This window comes from Hyaena hyaena, unplaced genomic scaffold (genome assembly GCF_003009895.1).
Source record: "Hyaena hyaena isolate Hyena2069 unplaced genomic scaffold, ASM300989v1 scaffold_134, whole genome shotgun sequence".
NCBI lineage: Eukaryota > Metazoa > Chordata > Mammalia > Carnivora > Hyaenidae > Hyaena > Hyaena hyaena.
The window spans coordinates 1011022-1037913 of NW_024080766.1; the positions used below are offsets into that span (position 1 = coordinate 1011022).

Below are 26892 nucleotides of genomic sequence, written 5' to 3' on the forward strand. Positions count from 1 at the left end.
ATTGTTACATTATTCTTGAGTTTTAAGAGTTCTTTACATGCTTCAGCTCGGAATCCTGTATCAGACAGGTACTTTGCAAATCCTTCCCCCCATCTTGGTTTGTCGGTTTTCATTCTCATTATGGAGTTTTCCAAAAAACAAGTCGTTAATTTTGATGAAGCCTAATTTACCATTTTTTCTTTTGTGGATCTTGCTTTTAAGCGCTGTTTTTGAGAAATCTTTACCTAACCCAAGATCACAAAAATTTTCACCAAGTTTTCCTTTAAAATGTTTAAAATTTCAGGTTGTACATTTACGTATATGGCCCATTTTAAATGGACATGGTCTGAGATATGGACAAAATTCATTGTTACAGGTAGACAGGCCATAGTTTCTGCTCCACTTGTGGAAAAGACCTCTTTTCTCCACTGAATCACCCTTGCACCTTTGCTGAAAAATTGGTTGACCCATTTGTGTGGGTTTATTTCTCAGCTGTTTCCTTGATCTATTCCTCCATTTTGTTGGTTGCACTCTTGCTGTGGATGAAGCGTGTTCCCCACCAAATTCCCTAACCCCCCGGCGACGGTACCGGAGGTGTGGCCTTTAGGAGGCGGTTAGATGAGGCCATCAGTCCAATTCCATCGATACGGTAGGACCGTGGCCTTGTAACGGGGTCGACCTCTCTCCCTGCCCACCTCGTGAGGACACAGCCAGACACTGGCCTCTGCCAGCCAGAGGAGAGCTCTCGCCAGGAGCTGAACCGCACACACCTTGGGCTTGGACTTCCCGCCTCTGTGAGAAAATAACGTGCTGTGGTTTGAGCCATGCAGTCTATGGTGTTTTTGTTACGGCGGCCGAGTGACTAGTACAGCATTATCTTGGTCACGGCTGTGTTGTAATACATTCTCACGTCAGGTAATAAAAGCCATACAACTTTGTTGTCTTTCAAAGCTGTTTTGACTATTCTAGGTCCTTTTCCTTTTTGTATCAATTTTAGGATCAACATTCCAATTTCCATAAAAACCCTGTTGGGATTGCTTTAGGTGGAGGCTGTCATTGATTTGTGACTTTTATTCTTTTTAAATCTACGTATTCGATGCCATAAAGTTCCTAAAGTTTGAAATATTTTTGCTTACAGTCATTTCAGAATATCTTCTAATTTCCCTTTTGACTTCTTCTTTGAACCATTGTTATTTATAGATGTGTCAAATTAGTCTCCAAATATTTGAGGATTTTTCTGTATATATCTTATTCTTTGCTGGATGTGTCTCTTGTATTGGTATCTAATTTACTTTCTCCTTGGAGAACACGCTTGAATCCTTTTACGTTGGTTGGGACTCATCTTAGATTCCAGAGAATGGGTGACCTTGGTAGGTGCCTTACATGCATTTGAAAAGGCATATTCTGGTGGGTGATGTGTCAACTCAAATAGGTCAAGCTAGATTTACGGTTTTCATGTCGTCCGTGTCCTTACGCACTTCGGCACACTTGTCTGATTGGGGTTGAGAGGCAGGTGCCGAGATCCCAGGTGGATTGTGCGGACCGGCCCGTGTCTCCTGCACCTCTGCGTGTCCTCGCCGCATGGATTGTGAAGCTCTGTGTGGGGGGCACACACCTAGGACCATTCTGTCCTCCTGGGGAGCCGAACCCTAATAACGTCTGCTCGAAATCGACTTCGACGGTAGAACCATCGCTCCGCATTCTTTCGAGTAGAGTGGCACCTGTCGTCTGCACTTTAGCCCCATTGTATCAGGGTGCTCCTTACAGGCATCGTGTAGTGAGGTCTTGCCTGTAAGCCCAGTCCTGTGGTTCTCCTCTTCCTGGGCACGGGGGCGTTCAGATCATGTATATTTAATGTGAACGTTGATATGGTTGGGTTCAAACCTACCAACTGCTACGGGTTTTCTGTTTTCCGCATGTGTTCTCTGTTCCCTTTTTCCTCCTTCTCTGCCTTCTTTTGGATTGAGTCTTTTAAAATTCAACTTCCCCTCTTTTTTCTTTCTTTAAAAAAAATTTAATATTTATTTGTTTTTGAGAGACACAGAGAGAAAGAGCAGGGGAAGGTCAGAGAGAGAGGGAGACAGAATCCGAAACAGGCTCCAGGCTCTGAGCTGGCAGCACAGAGCCCAACGCGGGGCTCGAACCCACGGGCTGCGAGATCATGACCTGAGCCAAAGTTGGCCGCTCAACTGACTGAGCCCCCCGGGCGCCCCAAAACTTCCCCTCTCTTGTTGGATCTTTAGCTACATCTCTTCGTTGTGCTGCTTCAGCGCCTGTCCCAGTCTGCCGTCAAGTGACGGGCGCCCTCCTCACACCGCAGGGGGACTTTGCAGGACACGTGTTTTCCCTCCTGGCTGTTGTGATGTTGTGGTCAAATGTTTGGCCTCTGCACGCTGGGAACCCAAGCATGTGGAGTACATTTTGCTTTAGACAGTCGATCGTCTTTTAAAAAGATTTAAATAATGAAAAAAGAAGTGTAATGTGTACTTCTCATCTCTGGTCCTCATTCTCTGTCGATCCAGATTTCAAAACTGTGTCATTGTCCTTCTGCTTTAAGGAATAACTTTGGTATTTCATGTAGATAGGGTCTGCCGGCCATAAATTATTTCAGCTTTTGTAAACTAAAACCACCTCAGGGCAGCTGGGTGGCTCAGGCGGTTGAGAGTCCGAATCTTCATCTTGGCTCAGGTCATGATCCCAGAGTCCTGGGATCCAAGCCCCTAGAGTTGGGCTTGAGAGTCTCTCTTTCCCTCTGCCCCTCCCCCGCTCACCCGTGTGTGTGTGTGTGTGTGTGTGTGTGTGTGTGTGTGTGTGTGTGTGCGCGCGCGCGCACGCTTGTTCTCTCTTTCTCTCAAAAAACCAAAAGCATTTACTTCTGTTTTGAAGGATATTTTTGCTGAGTAAAGAATCCTAGGTTGGCGGTCTTCTGTTTCTTTCCCTATCTTTTTTTTTTTTTTTTTAATTTATTTCTAGGAGAGAGAGAGAGAGACAGTGTGTGCAGGGGAGGGTCAGAGAGAGAGGGAGTCACAGACTGAAACAGGCTCCAGGCTCTGAGCTGGCAGTCAGCAGAGCCCGACGCGGGGCTCGAACCCACGAACCGCGAGATCATGACCAAAGAGAAAGTCGGACGCTTAACCGACTAAGCCACCCAGGCGCCCCTGTTTCTTTCCCTATCTTAAAGACCTCGCTCTGCCATTTTTAGCACGTGATCATGACGTGCCTGATGTAGTTTCCATCATGGCTCCTGTGCTTAGAGCTCACTGAGCAAATTGGATCCATGGGTTTGTAGTTTGAATCAGAATTGGAAAGTTATTTCTTTAAACATTTTTCTTTGCCCCTTTCCTTTGGGGACCCCAAGGGCCTGCCCATCAGGCAGCTTGAGCTCTCACTGCTCACTGATGCGAAGTTCAATTCTTTCTTTTTTCTGTATTTTGTTTTGAGCTCTTCATTCGGCTTTATCTTCAAGTTCACTTACTGTGTCTTCTGCCGTGTCGAGTCCATCCTAAACGCCAATCCAGCATTTGCATCTCGAACACTGTCGTTTTCATCTCTAGGATTTAGATTTGTGTCTTTTAAAAGATATTTTATTTTTCTACTGAACATGTTGCATGTTGGCTCCTCAAGGTTTCTGAGCAGGTGATATGGCTGTTCCTGGTCCACACATCCAGTCACCTGAGTCACTAATAGGGCCGGTTCTGTTGATGCAAGAGCTCTTTGCTGCTTTCTTGCATCCTGGTGATTTCTGATTGGATGCCAGGCACTGTGAATTTTACTGTTGGGTGCCGGACGATTTTGCATCCCTGAGAATATTCTGGAATTTTACTGGGGCTACAGGTAAGTCACTTGTAAACAGCCTGGTCATTCTTCCAGGTCTTGATTTTATTTATTTATTTATTTTTTATTTATTTTTTATTTTTTATTTTTTTACAAATAGTTTATTGTCAAATTAGTTTCCACATAACACTCAGTGCTCATCCCCACAAGTGTTCTCCTCCATGCCCATCCCCCCCTCCCCCCCACATCCATCAGTCCTCAGTTTTTGTCAGCATTCAAGAGTCTCTCATGGTTTGCCTCTCTCCCTTTCCCCTTCCAGGTCTTGCTTTTAAGCTTTGTCTGGCTGGATCAGAGCAGTGTTTTGTCCAGGGCTGATCCTTCCTCTCTGCTGAGGCGTCTTCACCCACGCCACGGCTTGTTCCACGATGGGGTAAAGGCAGCCTCGGTTTCTCCGTCTTCACTAGAAGCAACATTGTGGACTTGTTAACTTCTATTAAGTGTAGAAGAATGAGTCAGAACCCAGCCAGCCCTTGGCAGTGTTGCAGGGCAGGGACGGACCCCGCGTTCGGGTAGAAGCCCCGCTCAGCGCCCCGGGGAACAGTGGGGTGCGCTCAGGCGGGCTGCGCCGCAGCCGGGGCAGAACCCGAGCTCTGTAGCTTCGGTCTCACGAGGGCACAGACTGAGCGATGCAGCGACTTGGAAGTTTATGGAGATGCTTTTTCTCGCGAGCATCTTCTCTATTTTGTCCCCTGCTTCATGCGCGCTTGAGCACTTGAAAGGGCAATTAAGTCAATTTGGTAAATGGGGTTGTTCAAATTTCCTACATAATTATGTCTCTTTCCCTGGTGGTGCTATTGATTCCTGAGAGAGCTGTGTTAACGTCTCCAACTGTATTTGCTGATTTCTTTCTCTCCTTTTAACTCGGCCAGTGTTTGCTAAGTATATTTTAAGCCACGTCAGTAGGTACATATACCTTTAGGGCCATTGTGTATTCCAGCTGCATGGGGCCCTTGATGGTCATGAAGGTGACCCCTCGCCTCCACACGTAAGGGGACTGCAGTCTGACCACACGGACTCCCCTATGGTTATGTTTGCACGTTGTGTGTATCTCCCAGTTAAACCTTTTCAACATGCCTTTAAATAGCAATAGTTAGGTTTTTAAAAAATTTGGTCTGTCAACTTATTTGGGAGTGTTTTAGTCTATATTTGCTATGATTCCTAGTATGGTTGGACTTGCTATTTGTTTTCTGTTTGTATCGTCTGCCCTTTGTTCCTTTTTCTCACTTTCCTGCTTAGTTTAGATAAAATATATTTAGAAATATACTTTATTTCTGCTACTGGCTTCTCAGTTCTACATCATTGTTCCTTTGGGGGCTTACGACAGACACTGACCCTGCGCAGAGCTGGCCTGCACGAGCAGGCCGTGAGGTCTCCTTTCTCTGGCTGCGGGGACAATGGTCTCTCTGCAGGTGGCTCTCAGAGTTTGGTTCGTTTCTTACAGTGCGACTTGCTGTATTGTCTTACAGTGACTCTGCTTGTGGCCCACTGCGTTTCTCGGATGCCTGAGTTTACAGATTTGGAAGAATCCTGGCTGTTATTTTGTCCCGTAATGTTTTTTGCCCTAGCCTTCTCCGTTCCAGGACTCAGTCATGAGTGAGAGGACCCGAATGTCTCCCTCTGGTTTTGGCCCGTGCGTCGCCAGGACCACACGCTGCTCTTTTCTCGTGGACACTTTTCCTGAAGGGTCTGGTCTCCGAACTGGGTCCAGGGCAGGGCACACGGGGCGGACGTCGGCTGCCTCTTCTCCGGGCTGGCGCAGCGTGTGCACACGTGCACAGGGCGGCCCTGGAGGGGGCTGAGATGAGGCAGAGCTGCTCAGCAGGGAGCCCCCCCCCACCCAGGATGACGTGGTCACACTGGCTCCCCCTTGACAGAGCAGGCCCAGGACGTAGCCCCGAGGTGCTGCTGGGCCACCCTGGATCCTCCCTCACCTGGGGGGGGGGGCTGTCCTCATTTTAATACGCTCCTTCTAGGGACGATTTGTCTTCTCTGCCCTGGGCGCCTCTGCCAGCACCGTCTGCACACTTAACGCGGTGCTCCCTTCCCCACGGCCCGTCGTGTGTGACACTGCGGGTGGGGGTGCTTTACCAAAGCAAGCCCGGTGTGCGCTTGCACCCCGCTCTTGCCCCCCCCCCCGCACGGAAGGAGCTGGCCTGGCTGGAAGCGGAAGGGGCTCTGAAGCACCAGGGACCCCGGGCTCGGGGCTGCACCTGTGACTGGGCTGCCTGCGGCTCGGGCCCGGCAGCGGCTCTGCTGACACCTGGCAGTTACGGCTGGGCGGCTGGCGCGGTCGTCTCTTGGCGGGTCCCTCCAGACGGACCTCCCCGCGGGACCCGCCGCACGGGGCTCCCTCGCCCGTGAAGCCGGAGCCGCGAGTGCGGTCTCTGTGGAGACTCGCCGCCCCGACACTGCGGGGTCTGCGAGCGGCCTGACCCGGGAGAGGCGTGAGGACCTGCCAGCCGACCCTGCGTCTGGGCCGCCTGCCCTCCTTACCAGGAGCCGGTCACCCCTGACCGCTTCTCTTTGCAGCTTTGCGCTGTTTTGAGGTCACGGTTCACAAGGACGGGACAGTCCCGGTGGGGACAGATGACCCCGCGCCGCAGCTCAGCCTCCTGGGGCCCTCAGGTCGGGGAGGGTCCTGGAAGCTGTCGAATGTGGGGAGGGGAGGGGTGCCGGCCCACCCCTGGGCGCCTTCCCCACTGAGATTGGGGCTGATGAAGGTGCCAGACACCTTGGGATGGAAATGCTCTGCCAGGTACGGGCCCTCACATCCCGCGCACTGGCCAGGGCCCTGAGTGCGGGGGGGAGGCCCCCACGCCGCTGTGAGGCGAGGCTGGTGATGGCCACACAGATGCCTTCCTGGCCTGGTGTGTGCATGGCGTGTGCACGGCGTGAGCACGTGAGAGCGCACTTCCCCCACTGGGTGGGCTCCCCCTGTTGTGTGGGAACGTGAGCAGTGGCCGGTGCGCGCTGTTTGCTGCCAGACGACATCTGGGGTGTGTGACCGTGCGGACCGCGGGCAGGTAGGGTCTGGGGGGGAAGGTGAAGCACGTGTGCAGAGCGTGAGTCGGGGGGCGGCACCCTGGACGTGGGCGCGCGCGGAGGATGGGCAGTGCCCCTCGAGCGCTCCGCCCGCCACGGGCCAGGGCCTGGCGCGCTCCTGGGGCGCAGCTTCTGCTCCCGGCCCCCCGTGGAGCCTTCCCGGGGGCGCGCGGCCCCGTCAGGCCCGGGCCCAGCTGGGACGTGGGCGCCCCCGCCCGCTGTTCCCACGCCACCCACAGCCCGTAGCGGCCGCCGCCTTCCCTCCCACAGGAGGCCCCCAGCTCTGACTGTGACTTTGACCCTTTCAGGGGCAACACCGGGTATGACGATAAACGGGGCAAATACAAGCACAAAGAAGCAAAAACCGTCTCACAGGTGAATGAATGCTGCGTTGGGGCGCACCCTCCCCCAGCCTGCGCCTCAGGGCGACCGGCTTCTCTGAGAGGACGTGGTGTGTCCTCCCGCCCGTGCAGCGAGCGGCCACCTAGCCATCCTGCTGCGTCTACTTCTGGGGACTGTCCTAATTCCCCCTATTTCTCTTCTTCCGGCTCTGAGCCCTTGACGGCCTCGCAAGCGGACCGAACGCCTGCTCCCTTCTGTCTCTGCTTCACCAAGCGTGTTCAAGGTGAGTGTGGGAAATTCTAGAAAGCGCCCCACGCTGAGGTGTCAGCCGCTGCCCTGGCGCTGCCACGTCCCCGCCATCGGGGGGCGGCTGCTACGGAGCTCCAGCAGCGGTGTTTCCCAGATGTCCCCGGAGCCCCCGGAGCCGCCTGCTTCCCGGAGAGACACACACGACACGCACGTCCTTGGGTACAGAAGACTTTACACTTTATTCGTTCCGCAGGACACCCAGAGCTGCTCCCTGGCGCCCGCCCTGGACCCCGGTCCCCGCGGGGCCCCCTCGCCTGCCCCCGCCTCCCAGAGAGCTCTGTCCACACCCACACCTGGGAGCGCCCGCGGGCGCGAGGCCGCACGGAGCGGAGGGGACCAGGAGGAGCAAACATCCACCCGGGTCTGTCATCAGAGGCTTCTTCCTGAAGGTGCGCGGCGGCGCCCCAGTCACGCAGCCCTTCATGCGCAGACGCGGAGGGGCTTCCCCCAGAGTATCTTCGTTCGGTCACCTCCTTCGTTGGTCCCTTGTAGGTTTTGTCTTTAAAAACGAACCGCTACGGTCTACAGTCACAGAACGGATGGCCGTGAGCCCCGCGCCACGTCTGGCTACCGTGGGCACCGGCGGGCAGTGCCGCGCCGGCGCGGGGGGGGGGGGGTGCACCGCCGAGGCTGGGGGCTCTTCCCTCAACGACGGCGGGGCCACGGATGGAAACGCGCACCGTGAACTCCTGGGGAGGTTACTAAACACGTGCTCCTGGCCTTCTGGGCTCGGCCGTCACTTCCCATGCAGATGCCCAAATACAAAATCCAACTCGTTTAGAAACTCAGAACTTTCCCCCAGGCAAACCCAGAGGCTCTGCCTCATAGACGCAGTGGAGACCGCGGTTTTCATTGTGCTTTACGGACAGGTCTCCAGCTGTGTGAACAGGGAGTGATCACCGGGCCGAGCTCAGAACGGGAGGCGACGGAACCGTCTCTTTCCTTAGTCTGGAGGCCGGGGTCCTCCCCTCGGACTCACCGGGGGCCCGAGCGCCATCCCGCCGCCCTCCTGCTTTCAGCACGGGCCGGCCCCGCCGTCACCGGCTCCCCGAGGTCTGCACACGGCTCCCTTCCCCCGCAGCTGCTCTCCCTGCACACACGGGGCTCAGCCCCGGGAGCAGGGCCGAGGGTCAGCCCCCAGCAGGTCCAGGCCCGTGTGCCCCGGCGTGGCCCCACCCCCGTCGCCTCCCGGCCACCCAGCCCGCCTCCCTGGTGCCCCCGCCTGGGCTGCTGTGAAGCCGACCCCTTCACGCCAGGCGGGTACCAGGCTGGGAACACTTGTAGCGAAGGGGGGTGTGGGAAGGGTTAAAGAGGCAGACCCGGCGCTGCGTGCGGGGAACCCAGACACGGGGCGCACCCGGCAGAGAGGCCAGAAAGAGACGCGGGCCAAAGCCCCACACGGCCTCAGGTTCTATCAAAAAAGGGCCCATAAATAAATATTCTCTGGCCCTGAAAGGAAAAATGAAGTAGAAAACAAGTTTGTTTGTTTTTTTTTAAAAAAATGCTGAGTGCTTCCTGAAGTATCTAAATGAAGTTTATAAAACACTCACGAGCTCCCACAAATATAGAAACATTTAAAAATGAGACGCGGCCCTGCCAGGCTGCGACCCCCCCGAGGTCAGCGGGGTCTGTGCTGGGATGGAAACGCTCCGGACGCGCCCTGGTCTCAGGCCTGTGTCGCGTGTGCACATGGAGGCCCGTCCGCCGGGGCGAGCGGCCACCCGAGCCGGGACGTGACCCAGGGCGGTCCGGGCGATGCGGCCACACCCGGCGGAGCGGGACGGCCCCCTCGCCCCCCGGGCCACGCGGCCTCCCGCACGCAGGGCTGTCCACGCAGGAGCAGGGTGGGAGCGACCCAGAGTCGCGTGGATGGGCCTGAGGCCAGTGTGCGCGCGGCACAGGTAGGGGGGTGAGGCCCGGCGGGCTCATGGCCGTGTGGAGGCGGCTGGTGACGGGGCCGCCGAGAGGCCGCCACCTAGTCCAGTTTCTCACGGAGAGGTGTCCTCCCAGCGCCGGAGGTTTCAGGGCTGAAGTCAGCACAGAAGCCATTGGGGGCCGGGGCCGGGGGCGTGGGCGGGCGGCTGCAGGGACGCGGCTGGGTGGGGTACAGGTAGCCCTCGGCGAAGTCAGGGACCAACTCTGCAAACCTGCGGAAGTCAGCTGGGGAGACAGAGGCGTCTGGTTACAGGGGGCGACCAACTACCTCACCCCCCACACCTTCCGGGAGGGCTGGCATCCATGAGGGGGAGGGGAGGGGTGGGGGGCAGGGAGGGGGACCACGTGAACCTCCTGAGAGTTCAGGGCCCTTTTGGCTTCTTGCTTTGGGGACGTCTGCAGAGAACGTGAGCTTTGATGCAAAGTGTGTTCTGGGCACTCGGCAAGTGTGGGGGACACGCTGGTCACCCGAGGAGCTGGTGTGGGGCAGGACCGTGTCCACACCAGGACCTGACGCACTGACTCGTCTACACCCGGAGAGCCCAGGGTCACCCTCCCCGCCGGTCACCTGAGCGGCTCTGAGCCCCTGCATCTACTAACAGGCCTGGGACCCGGTCTGGGGTGGAGCCCGCGGGGCCGGAGCCTTGGGAGCCAGGCCGGTGCCGCTGCCCTCTGACGACACGGTGGGGGGGGCGCTCAGCATGCAGGTCACCACCGCCGGCTCTTCGTGCGGAGCCACACACACACACACACACACCACACACTCACTAAACCCACACACACCACACTCCACCAACACACGTGCACACACCACACTCACTAAACCATCACACACACCACTCAGCCAACCAACACACACAAACAACCACATAATATACACCACACGCTAAATCAACACACACACGCACACACACTAAACTAATACACACTCTGACATTTGAACGCAATTTTAAAAACACGTCCAAACAAGACATGAGCAACGACCTTTCCTGAGCAAACATCTACTGATTTCGGCGAGAACACGCTCATTCCTGAAGGCGCACGCCGCCCGGCGCCCGGAAGGAGCTGCCTCCTGGGGGTCCTCCTGTCCCCCCTCCCCTCCCCGTGCGTGGCTTTCAGGTCTGCGCCCCTCGGGCTCTTGGCTGTCCCACTTTACGTGGCCAAAAGTGATGACCCAAGCCCCCACCCCTCCCGGCGGCAGTGGGCGGGGCCCCCCGAGTGCCCAGGCCACCCACCAAACGTGATCCTCCCCGTGCCCTCCTGGTCGATGGCCCGGAAGAGGCCGCTCACGCCGAGCTCGGCCACTCCTAAAGCGGTCTTGAGGGTGCTGGACAGGGCGCCTTCATCGATGCTGCCGTCCTGGGACCCGTACATCTGCGGGAAGAGGCTGGCGTCACCTGTGGTCCCCAGCTGCGCAGAGGCCCTGAGCCCGTGATTCTCAGAGGCCAGAACTCGACTCACACCCCGAACCCGCCCCCGGGAGCACGGGGGCCTGGCGTGCCCGGCCCTCACAGGAGGGGCCTTCGGGGGCAGGGCTCAATGAGATGAACGTGCCACCTCCTTGCCGCACCCGGACGGGAGGCTGACCCGCGGGCCCTTCCCAACAGCTCCTTAGGCTCCGGCCAGTGACCCAGAGTCGCTGTGGGGCTGGCCCCGCGGTCATCGGCAGTGAGCGCCCCAGTGCTGGTCACCTGCGGCTGCGCTGGCTGTCCTTCCCCGGGCTCCACCCCCTTCCCTCTGGCAGGGCCTCCGCGCTGCCGCCTGGGGGACAGTCATGCGCTGGGTCCTGACAGGCCCGTCATCCTGGACAGGGCCCACCACACGCCCGGTCACCCAGCGAATTCCCACGGCGTGATCCACATCAGCTACCTTGCACTGAGGGTTCCCGCACCCGGAGAGAGTGTGCTGGGGTCACAAACGAGAGAAGGGTGTCCTCCAAGCACGGAGATACAAGCAGCGGCCGGCCTTACACATCAGGCTCTCGAGAGCCTGGCTGACAGAAGTTGCATCTGTAACAGGTACTCCTTCTCAGAGCCACAGAATCGTGTTTCTGGTGAGTGACGCCAGCCCCATCCTGGCAGACCGTGTCCCGGCGAGGCCGGCCAGGTGAGTGTGCAGGGGAGCCTGGGCCCCAATGTGTGTGTTTCTCAGAATCCCTGGGGGTGGCGGATGGCTCAGCTCCGGGCAGGCAGCTGCTTCGCACCGAGCCCAGCGGCTGGGAGAGCGGGCCGGGTGTGGGGCAGCCAGCAGCCCGTCCAGGCGCCCTGAACTCCCCAGGATCCTCCTCCACACACACCCCTCTGATGGGCATGGATTACGAACTACAGGAGGAAGTCAATTCGAGGATGTTTTAGGCATTTTTTAGAAACTGCGGCCTAAAGAAGCGTATGTGAAAATGGCAGTTGGGCACAGTGTAAGTTTGCCCATATGAGGAGGATTAGCAAAAGCGGGTGATAGGCCTTGTGTGACCGTGTCTCACGGTCCCTACAAATTAGCCTCCTATCAACTCCACACTCACCTTGAATGCCAGCTGGATGGTGTCCAGAGTCCGGGCCGGCCGGCAGACGACAGACAGGGCGACCACGTACTCCCGAGGGTCCAGAGTGCCGTCTCCGCTCTGGGGAAGAGACACGCCCTCAGGGCACAGCTCGGCCCCTCCGCACGTGGGGGGAGGGGAGGCTGGGGTTTTAACACTAATCCCTGGGTGCTGATTGAGAGATCAGGGGCATCTGGATGGCTCAGTGAGTTAACGTCCGACTCCTCACTTGGGCTCAGGTCATGTCTCACGGTTCCTGAGACTGAGGCCCGGGTCGGCACAGAGCCCACTTGGGATTCTCTCTCTCCCTCTCTCCCTGCTCCTCCCCTGTATGTGCACACACTCTCTCAAGATAAACTTTAAGAATGAAAGAAAGGTTAGTTCCATTCTGATGTGCTATTATCTGCCTATATGAAATGAGTATTTAAAAAAAAAATTTTAATGTTTACCTATTTTAAGGAGAGAGAGAAAAAGTGTGAGCAGGGGAGGGACAGAGAGAGAAGGAGACACAGAGTCTGAAGCAGCTCCCGGCTCTGAGCCGTCGGCACAGAGCCCGACGTGGGGCTCGGACTCACGGACCATGAGCTGAAGTTGGACGCTTAACCAACCGAGCCACCCAGGCGCTCCGTGAAATGAGTATTTTGGAAGAACATTCACAGCCAACTGGCTTCTACCAGGTGATTTCGCTCACGCCTGCTTAGGACGTTACAATCAATTTTCAAAGTCTATGAGGCTGGCACGCGAATCTCCTCAAGAAGGTTCACGCAGCGCGCTGCCCGCTGCCTGCTGTGGCTCTCCTAGAAAACCCCAGCAGATAAGCAAGACTCGCATCTGTGCTCCAAGCACCTAGGTGTGTGTGCAGAAGAAAGGGGGGCCCCGGGCGCCTGGCCTGCCCTACGCTCCGTGCACTCTGCGCCGCACGTCCTCGGGAGGCCGCGGGCCAGGCTGCTGCACGTGACCGGGCGCCACGGTGCGTGGGCCGGGCCAGAGTGGGGGCGGATGGGGAGCTGGAGGCCGGGGCACAGGGAGGCTGTGCGGGCCAACAGATTTCTGGCGCAGGGGTGGGGGCCTGAGGACACAGGGTGCCCCCTGAAGGGAAGGCCAGGCTTCCCTGGGGTGGCCCCAAGCCTGTGGCCCGGGTGGGGTGGCCCCAGAGTGAGCGTGGGCACTGGGCAGTGGGCTCATATCAGGCCCCTCAACCTGCGTGTTTCTGGCTCTTAAGCTTTTGGGTGTGAAGTTCTTCGTGTGCAGCGGGGAGGGTCCGCCCCACAGGACGGCTGCACACCCGCGGGGGCATAAAGCCTACGAGCCACGGGCCGCGCCGACAGCTCCGTGCATCCCTGCAGAACGCACGCGCGGTCGACTGTGTGTCAACCGCGACGTCGCTGTGAGCGCGCCAGCACGAGGCAGCCTTGGCGGCTGGGACCCTGACGACACGACCGCGCAGCCAGGACGCTGCTCCGCGGGGGGCCTGCCTCTGGCCCGCCTGCCGCTGTGGCGGGAGCACACGGGGCCAGGGCAGGGCGCGTTGGCAAGACCCCCAGAGCGCGTGCGCCTCCGATGCGCCCCAGCCCCGCGCTCCTGGCTCCATCGCGGGCCACACAGAAAGCAGGCTACGCTGTTCACACGAGCGTGTCACGTCGCCATGGAGGCGGGGGCCCGTCGTGACCACTGATGTCGCTAGGTTCTATCCCACCTAAAACCCCAAACCACAGGGCTGTTTATCAGCAAACACCCCAAATTCTCTGTGCATTAGCAGCACGAGAGACCACAGAGGTCCCGGGCGGCCGGGCGCGGAGGGCGGAGGGCGCTCCCGCTCCACATCCTCGACCCCCGAGATGCTTCTGTTGCGACAAAGCAGCGCAAGCGGAAGAGCCCTGGCGGGAAGCCGTCCCACCTCATCAAACAGGGAGAACATGTCCTGCAGAGTGTCCGACACGGGGACGCCCAGGTACTCGGCGAACTCGGGGAGCCCCATCCTGCCTCCCCTCTGCAGCCTGGCGCTGTCGGAAAACTTATCCAGATCTTTCTCCAGTGTTTCTGGTTTCAACCTACACACAAAGAGGAGGAAAGACATTTTTCAATAAAATCACAGAACGCTGAGAGCAGGAGACAAACTGGTAGAAAACTCAAAAAAGTGTTAAAATTGCTTGTGAGATGAGAGGGAAGTTCGTTTTCAGGAAAAAGGTGTTCTAATAATTCTGCCTCTGAGTCCACAGGAACGAGGCCCCGCCCGGTGTGGGGACTCTGCCTCGGGCAGGGACGGTCCTCCTGGGGGCGCCCACAGACACCGCTGCTGAGCACTGGGTGCCGTGGGCACGTCTATGTGGACTGAGTGGGTACTTGGGAAACGCCCCCAAACCTGAAAACAAGCTCTTTTATCTCCTTGACGGCCCCAGCGGACCCTCAGCGTCCATGGCCACCTCCAGCCCGGTCACCACCAACTGCGGGGTGGGGCCCCCTGGGAGGGCCTGACAGAAGTTTCCGGAAGCGTCCTTGTTCGGAAGCAGCATCTGAGCAGTGCTCTTCAGAGCTCTCCCCGTTGCTGAGCAAACCACACGAGCCTCGTCAAACAGGCCCCGGCGCCCGAGGGAGCGCCGGTCCAGACGACGGCTCCAGTGAGCAGCAGCGGACTCACCCCAGGGCCCTCACCAGCCTGGCGAATTCAAGGAGGCAGGTGTCCGAGGGGAGACGCAGCTGTCCCTCCGCCAGGGCCAGCTGGCAGTCATCATACGTGTAGTCGGTGACGGAAACGCCCAGGGCCCTGCGAGAGAGGAGGGCACCCGTCAGCCGCCCCTGGCCACCCGGCGAGGAGCCCCCACAGGGCGACCCGGGGACCCGGCCTTGGGGAGGGACGTGGGGCGGGCCAAGGGCGAGGCACAGGCTAGCACCTCCTCCCCGCCCCCCGCAGGATAGGTGACATGGGTGACCTTCTTCACGCGCTCCCGGCCCTAAAGCTAAGGAAAAACACACGGCTAAGCAACAGCGGTCACAGATCACAGCCAGCGGGACGTGCGTCTCCATCAGTTCACGAGTATCGTAGTGAGTCACCAGGAGACAAGGCAGCCCTGCCAACAGCCTCGTCTCCAGAAACCCCCAGGCTTGTTTCCCGGGGCCCCGGACCCGCCTCCCCTCCAAGCAGCGTAGGGACAGACGCGGAAGGAAATGGCAGCTAAGGTGACATTTGCTCATAGCCCACTGACAGGCGCCTGAGGCAGATCCGGAGCGGAACATTTACCCAGGACCCCACCCTCCTGATGCCACGGCCTCGGAGGGAAACCGACCCGGGCACCCGACAGCCAGGACCCGCGTCCCGTGCGGCCGCCCCAGCACACAGAGGCCCTCCTGCAAAGTGTCCTGTTTCCCTCAGCCGCCCGCCCCCAGACATGCAAGCACCCTGGGGCCCCCGACTTGTCCACACAGCAGCAGCACCGCCGACCCACATCCCCCGGAGGCGGTCCCTCCCTCCGGTCTAAGAGGATCCTCTGCGAGCCGCGTCCTGCTGGTCACCTCGTGCTGTGCAAACTCGTTCCAGTGGAACAAGAAGAAACCACCGTGAACACAGGTGGTTCCGGGGCGGGTGTGCGCCAAGGAAGACACGTTTCCCAGGAGCGGGAAGCCCACGGGGCAGCACGGCGGACGGCGGCTGGAGAGCTGCTTGGCACCGGAAGCCACCGAGCGTGTGCGCGCTCAGGGCCGACAAAGAACTCGGAGAAGCCAGACGAGCCGCCCAGCGTCGGCAGGAGGCCGAGAGTTAGAGCTCGTAGAAGTGGGGGCGCCTGGGGGCTCAGGCGGCTGAGCGTCCGACTTCAGCTATGGACACGATCTCACGGTTCACGGGCTCAAGCCCCGCGCCGGGCGCTGTGCTGACGGCTCAGAGCCTGGAGCTGCTTCGGATTCTGTGTCTCCCTCTCTGTCTACCCCTCCCCTGCTCATGCTCTGTCTCTCTCTCTTGGTCTCTCTCAAAACAAAAACAAATCTTTACAAACTGGACCAAAGCACACAAACGTGAAAATTTCTAACTGGCACGGCTGTCAAGCCCACTTTTCAGGGGCTCATCACCCGGCCCAGGGCTTGGTCCCTCTGGCTCCTGGGGGCACAGCACAGCCATCCCTAGCAATTCGGGCACCAGCAGGCTTCGGGGAGATAAAGCCGGGGAGGCGGGGTGGGAGTGACCCACTGAAGCCCCCTCTGGGCCAGGACAGTCGAGGTTTCCTGAGGTCCCCCTCTCGGGTCCCTCTCCAAGCCAGGGGTGTCTGGCGGGGCCCCAGCAGGACAGATGGACAGGGACCCTGGAGGAAGGAGGGTCAGGGCAGGGGCGGCGTGGCCCCTCGAGCCACAGGCCTTGCTCAGGCACTCGCCCCGGAGCCTGGGCCCAGTGTTCTCATGCGAGCCCACATGGGTGGCCGCCACGTGGGTGCCTGTCACCAGAGGCGCTGGGCAGCCAGCGCCCCCCACGCTGGCAGGCACAGAATGGCAGTGGGTAAAGTCCACCTCTGGCACCAAACATAAATGCTTGTGCGCAAACCCCAAATTCCATTACTCAGAACCCGGGGCCCCCCAGGCTTCGCGGCTAGGGTTATTACCGTGCTCCCCCCGTGGGCGCCGGGTGCTTTCCAGAGGACAGCGCCCCTTGAGGGGGTCTCACCCAGAAGCCCCGCGGGTCTAACGGCGGCGAGGGGCCTCTCTCAGCACAGTGGCAGTGCCCTGAGGTCAGAGGGGGGACAGCGCTCAGCGCTCTAAGGTGCTGCATCAGGCTTCCTGGAAAACGTCCATCTCCCACTAAGGGAAACACACGGGTGGCAGGAAACGTGCCACGTGTTGACACTGAAATGACAAAGAGCACTTCCCATCGCTTCCACATCCCTCGTGGCAGGACGGTCCCACGCGAGACCGCGGGTACGAAAACGGGCTTTGAGGCGGGTGCCCCATAGCGTTAGGACCCCCGTGTGGGGACTGGAGCCGGAAGGTCCCATGGGGACCCGGGCCCTCCCAGGGGCGTCCAGGACCAGAAGGCGACACCCACGTCCACGGCTCTGGGTTCCCTGTGGCTCCTGGGGCGAGGGGTGTCCCCTGGGCTCTCTGCCCTTCTCCACTGCACATAAGACACCGCTCCTCTGTTAACAGAGTTATGACACACATACACACACGCGGGTAATTTATCTGAATGCGAATTAAAAAATTCACACTCGTCAAGCCTTAGATTCCGGAGGGATTACTTCCTTACCGAGGGGTTGAGCCAGGTGCCACCAAACACCCTGACTTCCCAAAGGCTGAGAGTCAAGCGCATCCCGGTGGCCAGGGGCTCCCTGCACAGCCGGGTGTGGATTCTGAGGGTGGGAGGGACTCGGGGTGCCGATGGTGGGTCCGTCCCAAGCACCCGGCTTTCCGAGGGGCACGTGGACACGCGGGGTTCAGGGTAGGATTAGGCTCAGCACAGTCCCACAGGGTATGCTGCTGGGGGGTCTGGTCTGTGTGCAGTAAGGAGATGGCCACGCCAGCTGGGCAGCAGCGCCCGTGAACACCCCTCCGGGGCCACGCAGACCTCCCGCCGGGGCCCAAGGAACCCCTGGGCTCTGAGAACCCCTCCCAGTACCTCAGTGGCCACGGAGAGGCAGCCCCTGCTGCCTGGGGGTAGAGGGCAGGAGGAGAGAGAAGACGGGACATGGTGGGGGGCAGGCGGACGCCCCCCCTGCCCCCCCAGTACCGCCAGGAAGGGGATGGAAACGGAAGTAGAAACTTCCCGAGGGCACACACGGCAGTCATGGAAGCTCGTTATCTCAGGGGTTAAGTGTACAGCTCCCACACGTGACGTGGGAAGACAGAGGAGGAAAGCTAGCAGGCTCCCCGAGCAGGACGGAGGGGCGGCAGACAGGACGCCCCTGCGGGCCCCAGGCTGTGTGCCCGCCTCGCGCGTGAGCGGCTCCTCCCCACACGCCTGAAATTCACCGCGTGAAGCAACGAGAAGTGGAGGCAGCAACATGACCCGACAGAGACGGGGGTGTGACGGAGTGGACAACACGCCCCACGGGCCACGTGCACCAACACGTGCTCATCGCGTCTGCAAACGCCAGTCTCCCCGAGGTTTCTGGCTACTTTGTGTCCAGCGCTCAGGAGGAAGCTGCAGGTGCGGGGCCCGCGCAATCGTCGGGCAGCGACGAGGGCACCAGGGAGTGCCAGCCTGTGGCGGGGGCGCGCGGGGAGGGAGGGCACTCACTCTGCCATGACGCGCCGCACGTTGCTGGCGAACAGCGCGGGGTCCTTCTTCTCGTCCTCCGAGGGGCTGTACACGGGAAGGAACTGAGCAGAGAGAGGGCTGCGTTACTTCACGGCCATCACCCGGCCACCGGGGGGGACAGTCGCAAGTGTGACACAGTTAAGGTCAAGGCACTTTCCATTAGAATCTCTTCAAAGTGGTCACAGAGCATGTGCACGCACATGAACGCACTCACACGCGTGTGTGAACGCTGACAACCACCACCCCTCAACAGGGGCGCCCCCCCCCCCCGCCTGCCGGCGCTGGGTTATAATTTCCCATGGAAGCTTCCTGCTTGGATGCAGAAGGGTCACTCGTGGGCCTTCCTCTCCTGATGCCTCCGCATGGGGTGGGCATAACACAACGCACTATTTCCTCACGATAGACGATGAGGTTTGACGTCCGCTGTGTGTTCAGGTTATAATAAATCGTCCCACGAACGTGTGCATTCACGTGAGCGATGCTTACACAGCGATTTGAATGAGTGAGTCCCACACTGCTGCCCACCCCACCGTGGGAGGAGGCAGACGGCTGCGCCCTCTCTCTCCCGCAGACGTTTGACAGTGTGGGGACAGCCCCAAAACCCACCGTGAGCTCCACTCCGTGGAGTCACAACAGGCGCTCACGGACACCTGTAAGCATGGCGCCAGTGAAGACAGTTAGAGCGACTTCAAAAAGTCATCGTGTCTTTTCAACTCTGAACATCAGAAACGAGGCCTGAAATGCAGTTCGCACTGGAGGGACAGTCCTCTGAGCCCCCCGCACGGCTGCTTCCTGGACGCCAGGACGCGGGCCAGGGGCCCTTTGGCTCAGCCTGTTGTGATTAAGTGGCTTCTGTTCTCCTGAAGTGACAACCCTGGAAGCCGGCTGAGAGCCAGGCTCGTCCCTAAGTTCAGCGCAACTGGACAACTTCTACCGGAAGTCGTCACAGCCTCCCCACCGTGAACGGGCGTCTTTGGCTACAGTGCAGGCCTAGCCTGTCGATTCCCTTCATAAAAAGGAAACCCCATTCCTCACGCACTTGGGTGAAATGTGGAGGCTGCACGAATGTGACTATTTACTAGCGCTGAGGGAATGGGGGCCATGACTCTGGGACACCCAACGGGCTGCAAGCCGGGCGACGGGTTATGCGATCTGATCAAGTATCGAACAGGAAATGGCGTACGAGAGATGTGCCACGTGAATTCGCCAGGATCAGCACCATGTGAAAATGCCAAAAAGTAACTCAGTGCATATGCGCCAACTTTACACGCTGTTGAGCTACAGTAACTGTAATAAAAGACGGCTGTTGATTTTTAAATTCCTCCCTGAATGGGATAAAATCACGCAAGAGACACAACGTGATTGACGGAAACCACGGGGAAGTACCTTTAAAGAGCAGAGAGAAGTGGGAAGACTTCAAGCAAGACAGGTGACATACAGTACCGTGGCTGAGCAGACAGCAGGTGACACTGTATGGCACGTACCACGACACCAAGTAACACTCTAGGGAGACGCCCACATCTTCTCTAAGTCGCGTCTCTAGATTCCAACGTAACGTGGTGCCTGCAAGCACCCGGCACGCCCACACGGGCAACCGGTCACGGGGCGTCTGCACAGCACCAACAGGACGTGGCATGTGTGCGGACGGGGTGACGCTGCCTGACACGGTCCACACGGACCCCAGTAAGATCCCCCGCCGTGCAGACGCTGCACCACCATCTGTTGGTACGGACCCCCGCTGCCCTCGCATGGTCCCGACGCGGGGCGGCCTAACGCCGCATCTGCACGGGCGAACACGACCAGACGTGGCACCTCCAAGGACCCTAGCGCCAGCCCACGATCCCGGCCCTTCACAAGCCCGACGCGATGCTGCAGGGGACGCCGCGTCCATACCAACCTCAATCTCCACTCGATTGTGAAACTGACACAGTGTGAGCCACAGGATTTTCAACCTTGGAAACGAACAGACAGATTCACAGTATTGGTTAAAGAATTCTCAATTTCGTTTAATTAAATTACTTTCCATCCACAAGCCCTTCCCCTGCAGAGGGCGCCCCCGGGCAGCTAATTCCTTCAGGGGAGGCTGGGCCTCGGGCAGCCTGGACCGGAGGCTCCGCAGCGGTGGGGGGGGGGGGGGCTTTTACTGAGCAGGGTCTTCCTGTCCCTACTCGATGGCGCCGCACTTCCCGTGTGTCATCCACTCAGGACACTGGTCCTCCCACCCTGCCCCCCACCCGGCTGCCCCCAGGTGAGGCGGACTTCCCCGGGCCCAGGCCCTGAGCTCTAGACCCTGTTCTCTGCCGAAGCTGGGACGTGGGGAGCCATGTGGAGTCCCCGTCCCTGGGCCATCGCTCACCCTCCGCGGTGGACAGCTGCCCTCCTCGCCCTGCAAACACCCGCCTTCCGGCCCTCACCCCGACCCGAGCCCGGCCGCCAGGGCCCGAGGAGCCCCCTGCCTTTCTCCGGGCTTCCCTCTTGCTTCTCGCCACCACCCTCCATGCTCCGGCCTCAGCAGCGCTAACACCCGCCCCCACCGCCCTCCAGGGCACCTGCTCAGCCCCCGTTCCTGATGCCTTCGTGAGGCCCGGGGACCTGGCTCCACCACCCACACTTCTGCTGCCCAACTGCCGCTCCAATGCTGGCGCCACGGAGGCCTGCTGTCATGGAGCCCGTCTGAGGGGAGGGCCGTCCCCGCGGCTCCCCCCCATCCCCGCGGCTCCCCCCACCCCGTCCCCGCGGCTCCCCCCCCAGTCACCGCAACTCCCCTGTCCCCGCGGCTCCCCCGTCCCTGCGGCTCCCCCCCATCCCCGCGGCTCCCCCCACCCCGTCCCCGCGGCTCCCCCCCCAGTCACCGCAGCTCCCCCGTCCCCGCGGCTCCCCCGCCCCGCGGCTCCCCCCCCATCCCCGCGGCTCCCCCGTCCCCGCGGCTCTCCCGTCCCCGCGGCTCCCCCCCCATCCCTGCGGCTCCCCCGTCCCCTTCCTCCCCGCGGCTCCCCCCCCATCCCTGCGGCTCCCCCGTCCCCTTCCTAGGAACTTCCTAGGATGTGACGGTGGTCACGGAACTGACAGGCACGAGTGGGAAGGAAAGACACTGCCGGTACTTTCCCACAATGGACTCAGGTCCTGGAACCCAGGAGTGGGAGCCACGCCAGGCTTGTACGCCCAGTTTGCACAGGGGGCAGAACGTAACTGCTGTCAAACAGCAGAGGGGCCCGGGTGCGAGTTCCCACGTTTGCGGAAGCGACCAGGACGCAGGCCGGCCACACGAGCAGCCCCCGACGCACAAGAGCGCGCTGCGTCTCACTTACGCTCCGGGTCCTTGCCACGTCCACGTGATGGTGTCCTGGGGGCAAGAAAGGAGCAGGATGAATCACAGCCGACCCGCGTGGGCCCTTCTTTCCACGGTGCGCCCGCCCTCTGCCCTGGCCTCGACCTGCCAGTCTCTCACCGGGACACTGGAGTCCCCTGTCTCCCCAGTCTACGCGGACTGGGGGCTGGTGGGAGGCTATCGCCTCCGGGCCACTCTGGACACGCCCCCCACCCCACGGCTTCAAGGCCAGCAAACCTGATGTCCACCTGAGACGTGGCCTCCCCTCGGTCACTGTCCCCACGGCTTCGGTCCAGGGGCCTCGTGAGCCGCCCCGCCACGTGAGGCTCATTCCAACCCACACCTACCCCTGCCCCCGAGGTTCCGGCCGCGAGAAGGGGCGAGACACCCCCCCAGCGGGGCCTATGCGCTCCCAGCACCCCACCCTCGGTCTTAGGTGCTGTGCCAGCAGCCGGGTGGGGGCGCCAGAGGACGCACACCCTGGTTCTACCCTGACGCGGGTCCCCCATGTGGGCTTCCTTCTTCTGAAGTCCCGACGCCACCCGCTCGCTTCCCAGGGGCTCCTGAAACCCACCCGCCACAGGGGCCTCTGCGGCCGCAGGCCCGGCCCGCCCCATCCCTGCACTTAGGCCCGGGCGCAGGGCGGTCAGTGGTGGCTTTCCCGGAAATTATGCAGCTGAAGACGACGACACAGGCCAAGAGGAGAGAGTGCAAAGCAGCCACGCCGAATGCTGCTAGAAGAAGCCGAGAAAGGCAACTTGCTTGAAATACATTGAGGAAACAAACTTAAAAAGTGGAAAACCTAGAATTCCACACGCTGCCGATGGAGCGCCTCACTCTCACACACGGCTGACGCACAGGCCTGTGCAGGTACGCACCGCAAGGTTGCGCCACCTGCCAGCGCGTGTGCCTACTGCTTCTGAGGCTTGCTCGCTGACCGCTCTGGGAGCCCCGTTTATGCCTGTCTGAGGCCGCAGGCAAGGGGTCTGGTGTGCAAGCCCGGGACCCCAGGTGCCTCATGCCCACAGATGTTGCCCATAATCCTGCCAAAATCTACACCAGCATCTCCAGACCCCACTGTGCTGTGACTGCGGAGTTTCCTTTCTGCTGTGATGAAAACACACCGGGACAGAGAGAGAGCTCAGCGGAGTAAGCCCGCCTCCCGTGGCCTCCGGCAAGACACACCCAGGGCACCCAGCGCCCAGGCAGGCCCAAGCACACGAGGCCCTGGGGACCGGTCTTGGCCAGGAGAGCCCGACGCCCCTCGAGGGACAAGGAAGTGCCCCCGGCGGGGGTCATGGCTAAGTGAGGCGCAGCGGGCAGCACCAGCGCCCGAGGGGAAGCCCCTGACGCGAGCAGCAGGTCCCCGGGGCCCTGGGGAAGGGACAGCTGCAGCTGCTCTGACAGACGTGGCAGCGGGGGCCGTGGGGGGCCGTGCCTGGGAGCTGCCGAGGCCTCGTCCGGGCTCCCGGCCGCCCTGGGCTGGGTCAAGCCCACCCAGGCGCTCTGAGCGCCACACGCGCCTGCCTTTGCTCTGCTCTGCCCTGGCAGCAGACACCTCTGCCCGGAGCCAGACGCCCAGGAAAGGTGTGAATACCGAGTCCCCTCGCTGCTCTCCCTCCCGCAGCCTCCAGCCTTTCAGAAGTTAAATACGCTTCATGTTAACGTTTCCCGGCTGCACGGGCAGCAAAGGCTACTGCGGACGGGGCCGGGGCGGGTGGGGGGGCAGGCGCTGTCTCCCATGAAAACGTCAGGACCCGTCAGGGAGGAAGGGCACCACCCACGGAGTCAGGACTTCACGTTCCAGAACCGAAGTGTTCCGGAACGTCGGGAGATTGGGAAAGGCGCAAGAAACACCTTCAGATTCTCACTTCCGGGTAAATGGCGGCCCTGGGAAAACACTTACCAGTTTGTTTGGGTACCGCAGCGCCACAGGCTGGACCGGGGCCCCCGGGATGAACGCACCTGCGGAGGAGGGCGGTGTCTCAGGTCCCGGGCCACGGGCCCGCGCCGGCGCTCCTCACGCCACCCTCGGGGTTAACGTGAGCTTTTCTGCCTCGCCTCCTGGTAGCTAGTCTTGAGGGCGCCTGGACGCGGCTGCCGGCCGTGAACTCGGGAAAACCCCGGGCTGGCAGCTCCGTCCCGCAGGAAGCGGACCCAGGAGCCCCTCCAGCCCGGGGCGCTTTTGTGGGAAATGTGGGAGGCGATGTGGGAGCACATTCTTTGTAGAATTAAGAAAACTACAGGGACGCCTGGGTGGTTACATCGGTTAAGAGTCCGACTTCAGATCAGGTCGTGAACTCACAGTTGGTGGGTTCAAGCCCCGCGTCGGGCTCTGCGCTGACAGCTCAGAGCCTGGAGCTGCTTCAGATCCTGCGTCTCCCTCTCCCTCTGCCCCTCCCCCATTTGCACTTTCTCTAACTCTTTCTCTCTCAAAAATAAATAAAATGTTAAAAAATTTTTAAAAAAAGAAAAGAAAACTACGTACCAGGCTTGAAGGTAATTAGGCAGGTCCTGTTGGTACACGTTCCTTCTGGAAAAATCATGATCTTGAAATGAAAAGAAAAAGTCAACCTTGAGACACAATTCAGAATACAATCTATCTTCTACTTCGCATGTTTAATCTGCTCTGTTGAAACAGGAGGGACGCAAGACGAAGGCGTCCACGGACTTCCTTTCCGAGTGGACGTTCTGCTAAAATTTGGAAGCATCACAGCACGGGACTCCTTCGAGCGTGCAAGGGGTGTGCTCACAAGGGGGTGCTCACAGCTGCTGTGAGGCCCCGGTGCTGAGCGCCGGCCCACAGGACTGCCACCAGCACGGAGCACGCGCCCACAGGGACGCGGGCTGGGCCGACCAGCAACACCCACAGACGGGGGTTACACACGGCCCCCCCAGAGCTCCAATCACTCGGATTCACACCCCAGCAACATGATACGAACTAAACTCCCCCCCCCACAGCCGCTTTCAACGGTGGGGCAGCAGCCAAGGCACCCTGGAGGTCATGGCCCCTGGGGCTGCCCACAGGCACAGGGTCCTGGGAGCCAGGCCTTCCAGTGTTTTCTGAGCATCCAGAACCCAGAGAGTCCCGTGGATCCCAGCCCCTTGGTGTCGGCTGGAAGACACACAGGATGAGCGAGGCCCCCGACGGCCAACATGGGCGTGGGCGCCACGCAGCTGGGCAGCGCGTGCCCTTGGGAGCCCTGTGCTGCGCGGACACGGGCCGCTACCGCTGGAGCGCGGCGGCGTGGCTTCTGACCGCTTAGAGCTTCCGGGGAGACGCACTTCAACACAGAGGCTTTGGGAACTCGAGATGCACGTGACAGTGGTCTCCTTACATCTTTTACTTTTAAAATTTCAGGACCCAAAGTACCTCAGATTAACACAATCTTGAATTCACACGCTCAAAAATAAAATGAAACCAAACAAATCCAGCCCCCCGGGAAGGAAGGTTCTGGCCTTTTGGGTCCCCACCGCCCAGCCCTACCTCTAAGTTCACGTCTTTCCAGATAAATCTGCTCAAAAGGCAAGCGAGACTGCGCTACCTGCGGCCACCGCCCGTTCGACTGCGCCCGCCTCTTGATCTCCTCCACCGTCTTCCTGCGGGAGTCCTGGTCCGACCGGGACACGAACACCGGCCGTATGTACTTGATCAGAGCTGCGAGGGAGGGAGGGGCACACGTGTGGGAACGGGCCACTTCTGCCACAGGACTGGGGTCCCCAGGGGTGGGCCGCAGGTCAGGGCCCCATCCTGAGGGCACCGGGCATCACCGAGCACACCCCCCGCCACGATGGCGTGCAGCCCCGCACCCCGCAAGTCCACGGTGGCACAGCATCTGCAGGCCTGGGCCTCAGGATCCGGTGAGAGGACAAGGCTCACCCCACCCCTGCTAGCAGAGGAGGGGCGTGGGGGGAGGCTCCAGGGTCAGAAGGGCCCAGGCACATGGCTTAAATCCCATCAGCCCCTATTACGGGCAGACTGTGTCCCTCGAAAACACAGGCTGTCATCCTAACCCCAGGGACCTATGACTGTGACTTCATTTGGAAACAAGGCATCTGCGATGTACTCAAGGTAAGATGAGGTGGTACCAGAGGAGGGGGGGCCCGGCCAAGGCCCAGGGTCCTCAGGGCTGGAGGAGGGGGGGCCCGGCCAAGGCCCAGGGTCCTCAGGGCTGGAGGAGGGGGGGCCCGGCCAAGGCCCAGGGTCCTCAGGGCTGGAGGAGGGGGGGCCCGGCCAAGGCCCAGGGTCCTCAGGGCTGGAGGAGGGGGGCCCGGCCAAGGCCCAGGGTCCTCACAAGACAGGGAGAAGATGCAGACACGCATGCAGGGAGAAGGCCAAGGGAGACCAAGGACTGGGGACCCTCCGGGGGCTGCGGGGGCTGCGTAGATCCCCCTGAGGACCTGCCCCGCCCACATCTGCGCTCTGCACTTCCGGCCCAGGACGGTGGACACCCGCCGTCTTTAGCCCCCCGGCCTGGGGCCCTGTCACGGGCGCTCCAGGACACTCAGGCAGCCCCGCCACGCGCCACAGGGGCCCTGTTGGGGGCGGGGTCAGCAGTCCCGCCACCAAGAGGAGGGCTCTTGTCTGGAAAGAGGGTCTGAACGTGGGAGGACACTTGTGAGGAGAGAAGCCTGGAGCCAACGTGTCACCCACGTCCACATCTGAACCCCCGGAACCTGCCAACGAAACCTTCTTCGGGAAAAGGGTGTTTGCAGATGTGACCGGTTACGGGTCTGAAGAGGAGGCCCCCGGACCACCCAGGGCAGGCGTCCTTGCAAGAGACACACACAGAGGTGGCCGGTGACGAGGGCATGGGGCCACCAGGAGTCGGAAGAGGGAGGAAGGAGGTTCCTGCAGGCCCTTGGAGGGGGGGCGGCCCTCGGGCACCCGGCCTTGGACTCCTGGCTCCAGAGCAGGGCGCGAGCTCCTGCCCTTCGAAGCCCCCACTTGGGTAATTTGTCACCAGGCCTGGGGACACCTGCACGGCCGGGCCTCTGGTACGGGACCCGGTGCCCTGGGACACAGCTACGGAGCTGTCCCCAGACACGGGCGCCCCGTGTGGTACGGAACCGAGGGCACAGCGGCACGTCCCGACATCAGAGGACGCGTGTGCCGGCGAAGGGACGCGGCACAGGAGCCGCGAGCGGGACAGGACAGACCCCAGGACAAGCACCTAAGTCCCGTGGGTGTGACCTGCCCGACCTGCTCCCTCCAGTCGGGGGGCTCACTCCCGGGGGGAGGGGGGCTCACGGGGGGGCTCACTCCCGGGGGGAGGGGGGCTCACGGGGGGGGCTCACTCCCGGGGGGAGGGGGGCTCACGGGGGGGGCTCACTCCCGGGGGGAGGGGG

At 60.5% G+C, this 26892-nt stretch overlaps 1 protein-coding gene across 2 annotated transcripts in view; it reads right to left on the bottom strand.

Annotated features, from left to right (window-relative positions):
• Positions 1–7661: 7661 nt before the first annotated feature.
• The window catches only part of LPCAT1 (lysophosphatidylcholine acyltransferase 1), a 42868-nt gene continuing 23637 nt past the window's right edge, over positions 7662–26892 (bottom strand). Inside the window, exons 4-14 of one of the 2 annotated variants that reach the window (XM_039237999.1) lie at positions 25089–25201; positions 24032–24092; positions 23450–23508; positions 21524–21558; positions 20113–20167; positions 18195–18277; positions 14616–14741; positions 13875–14028; positions 11960–12058; positions 10677–10815; positions 7662–9666 (exon numbers count right to left, since the gene is read on the bottom strand). In XM_039237999.1, the coding sequence (XP_039093930.1) occupies positions 9482–9666; positions 10677–10815; positions 11960–12058; positions 13875–14028; positions 14616–14741; positions 18195–18277; positions 20113–20167; positions 21524–21558; positions 23450–23508; positions 24032–24092; positions 25089–25201 (1109 nt within the window). In that variant the 3' untranslated portion in view covers positions 7662–9481. Of the gene's footprint in view, positions 9667–10676; positions 10816–11310; positions 11451–11959; positions 12059–13874; positions 14029–14615; positions 14742–18194; positions 18278–20112; positions 20168–21523; positions 21559–23449; positions 23509–24031; positions 24093–25088; positions 25202–26892 lie in introns of those variants that run through there. The other variant, XR_005529464.1, reaches the window with a different exon arrangement.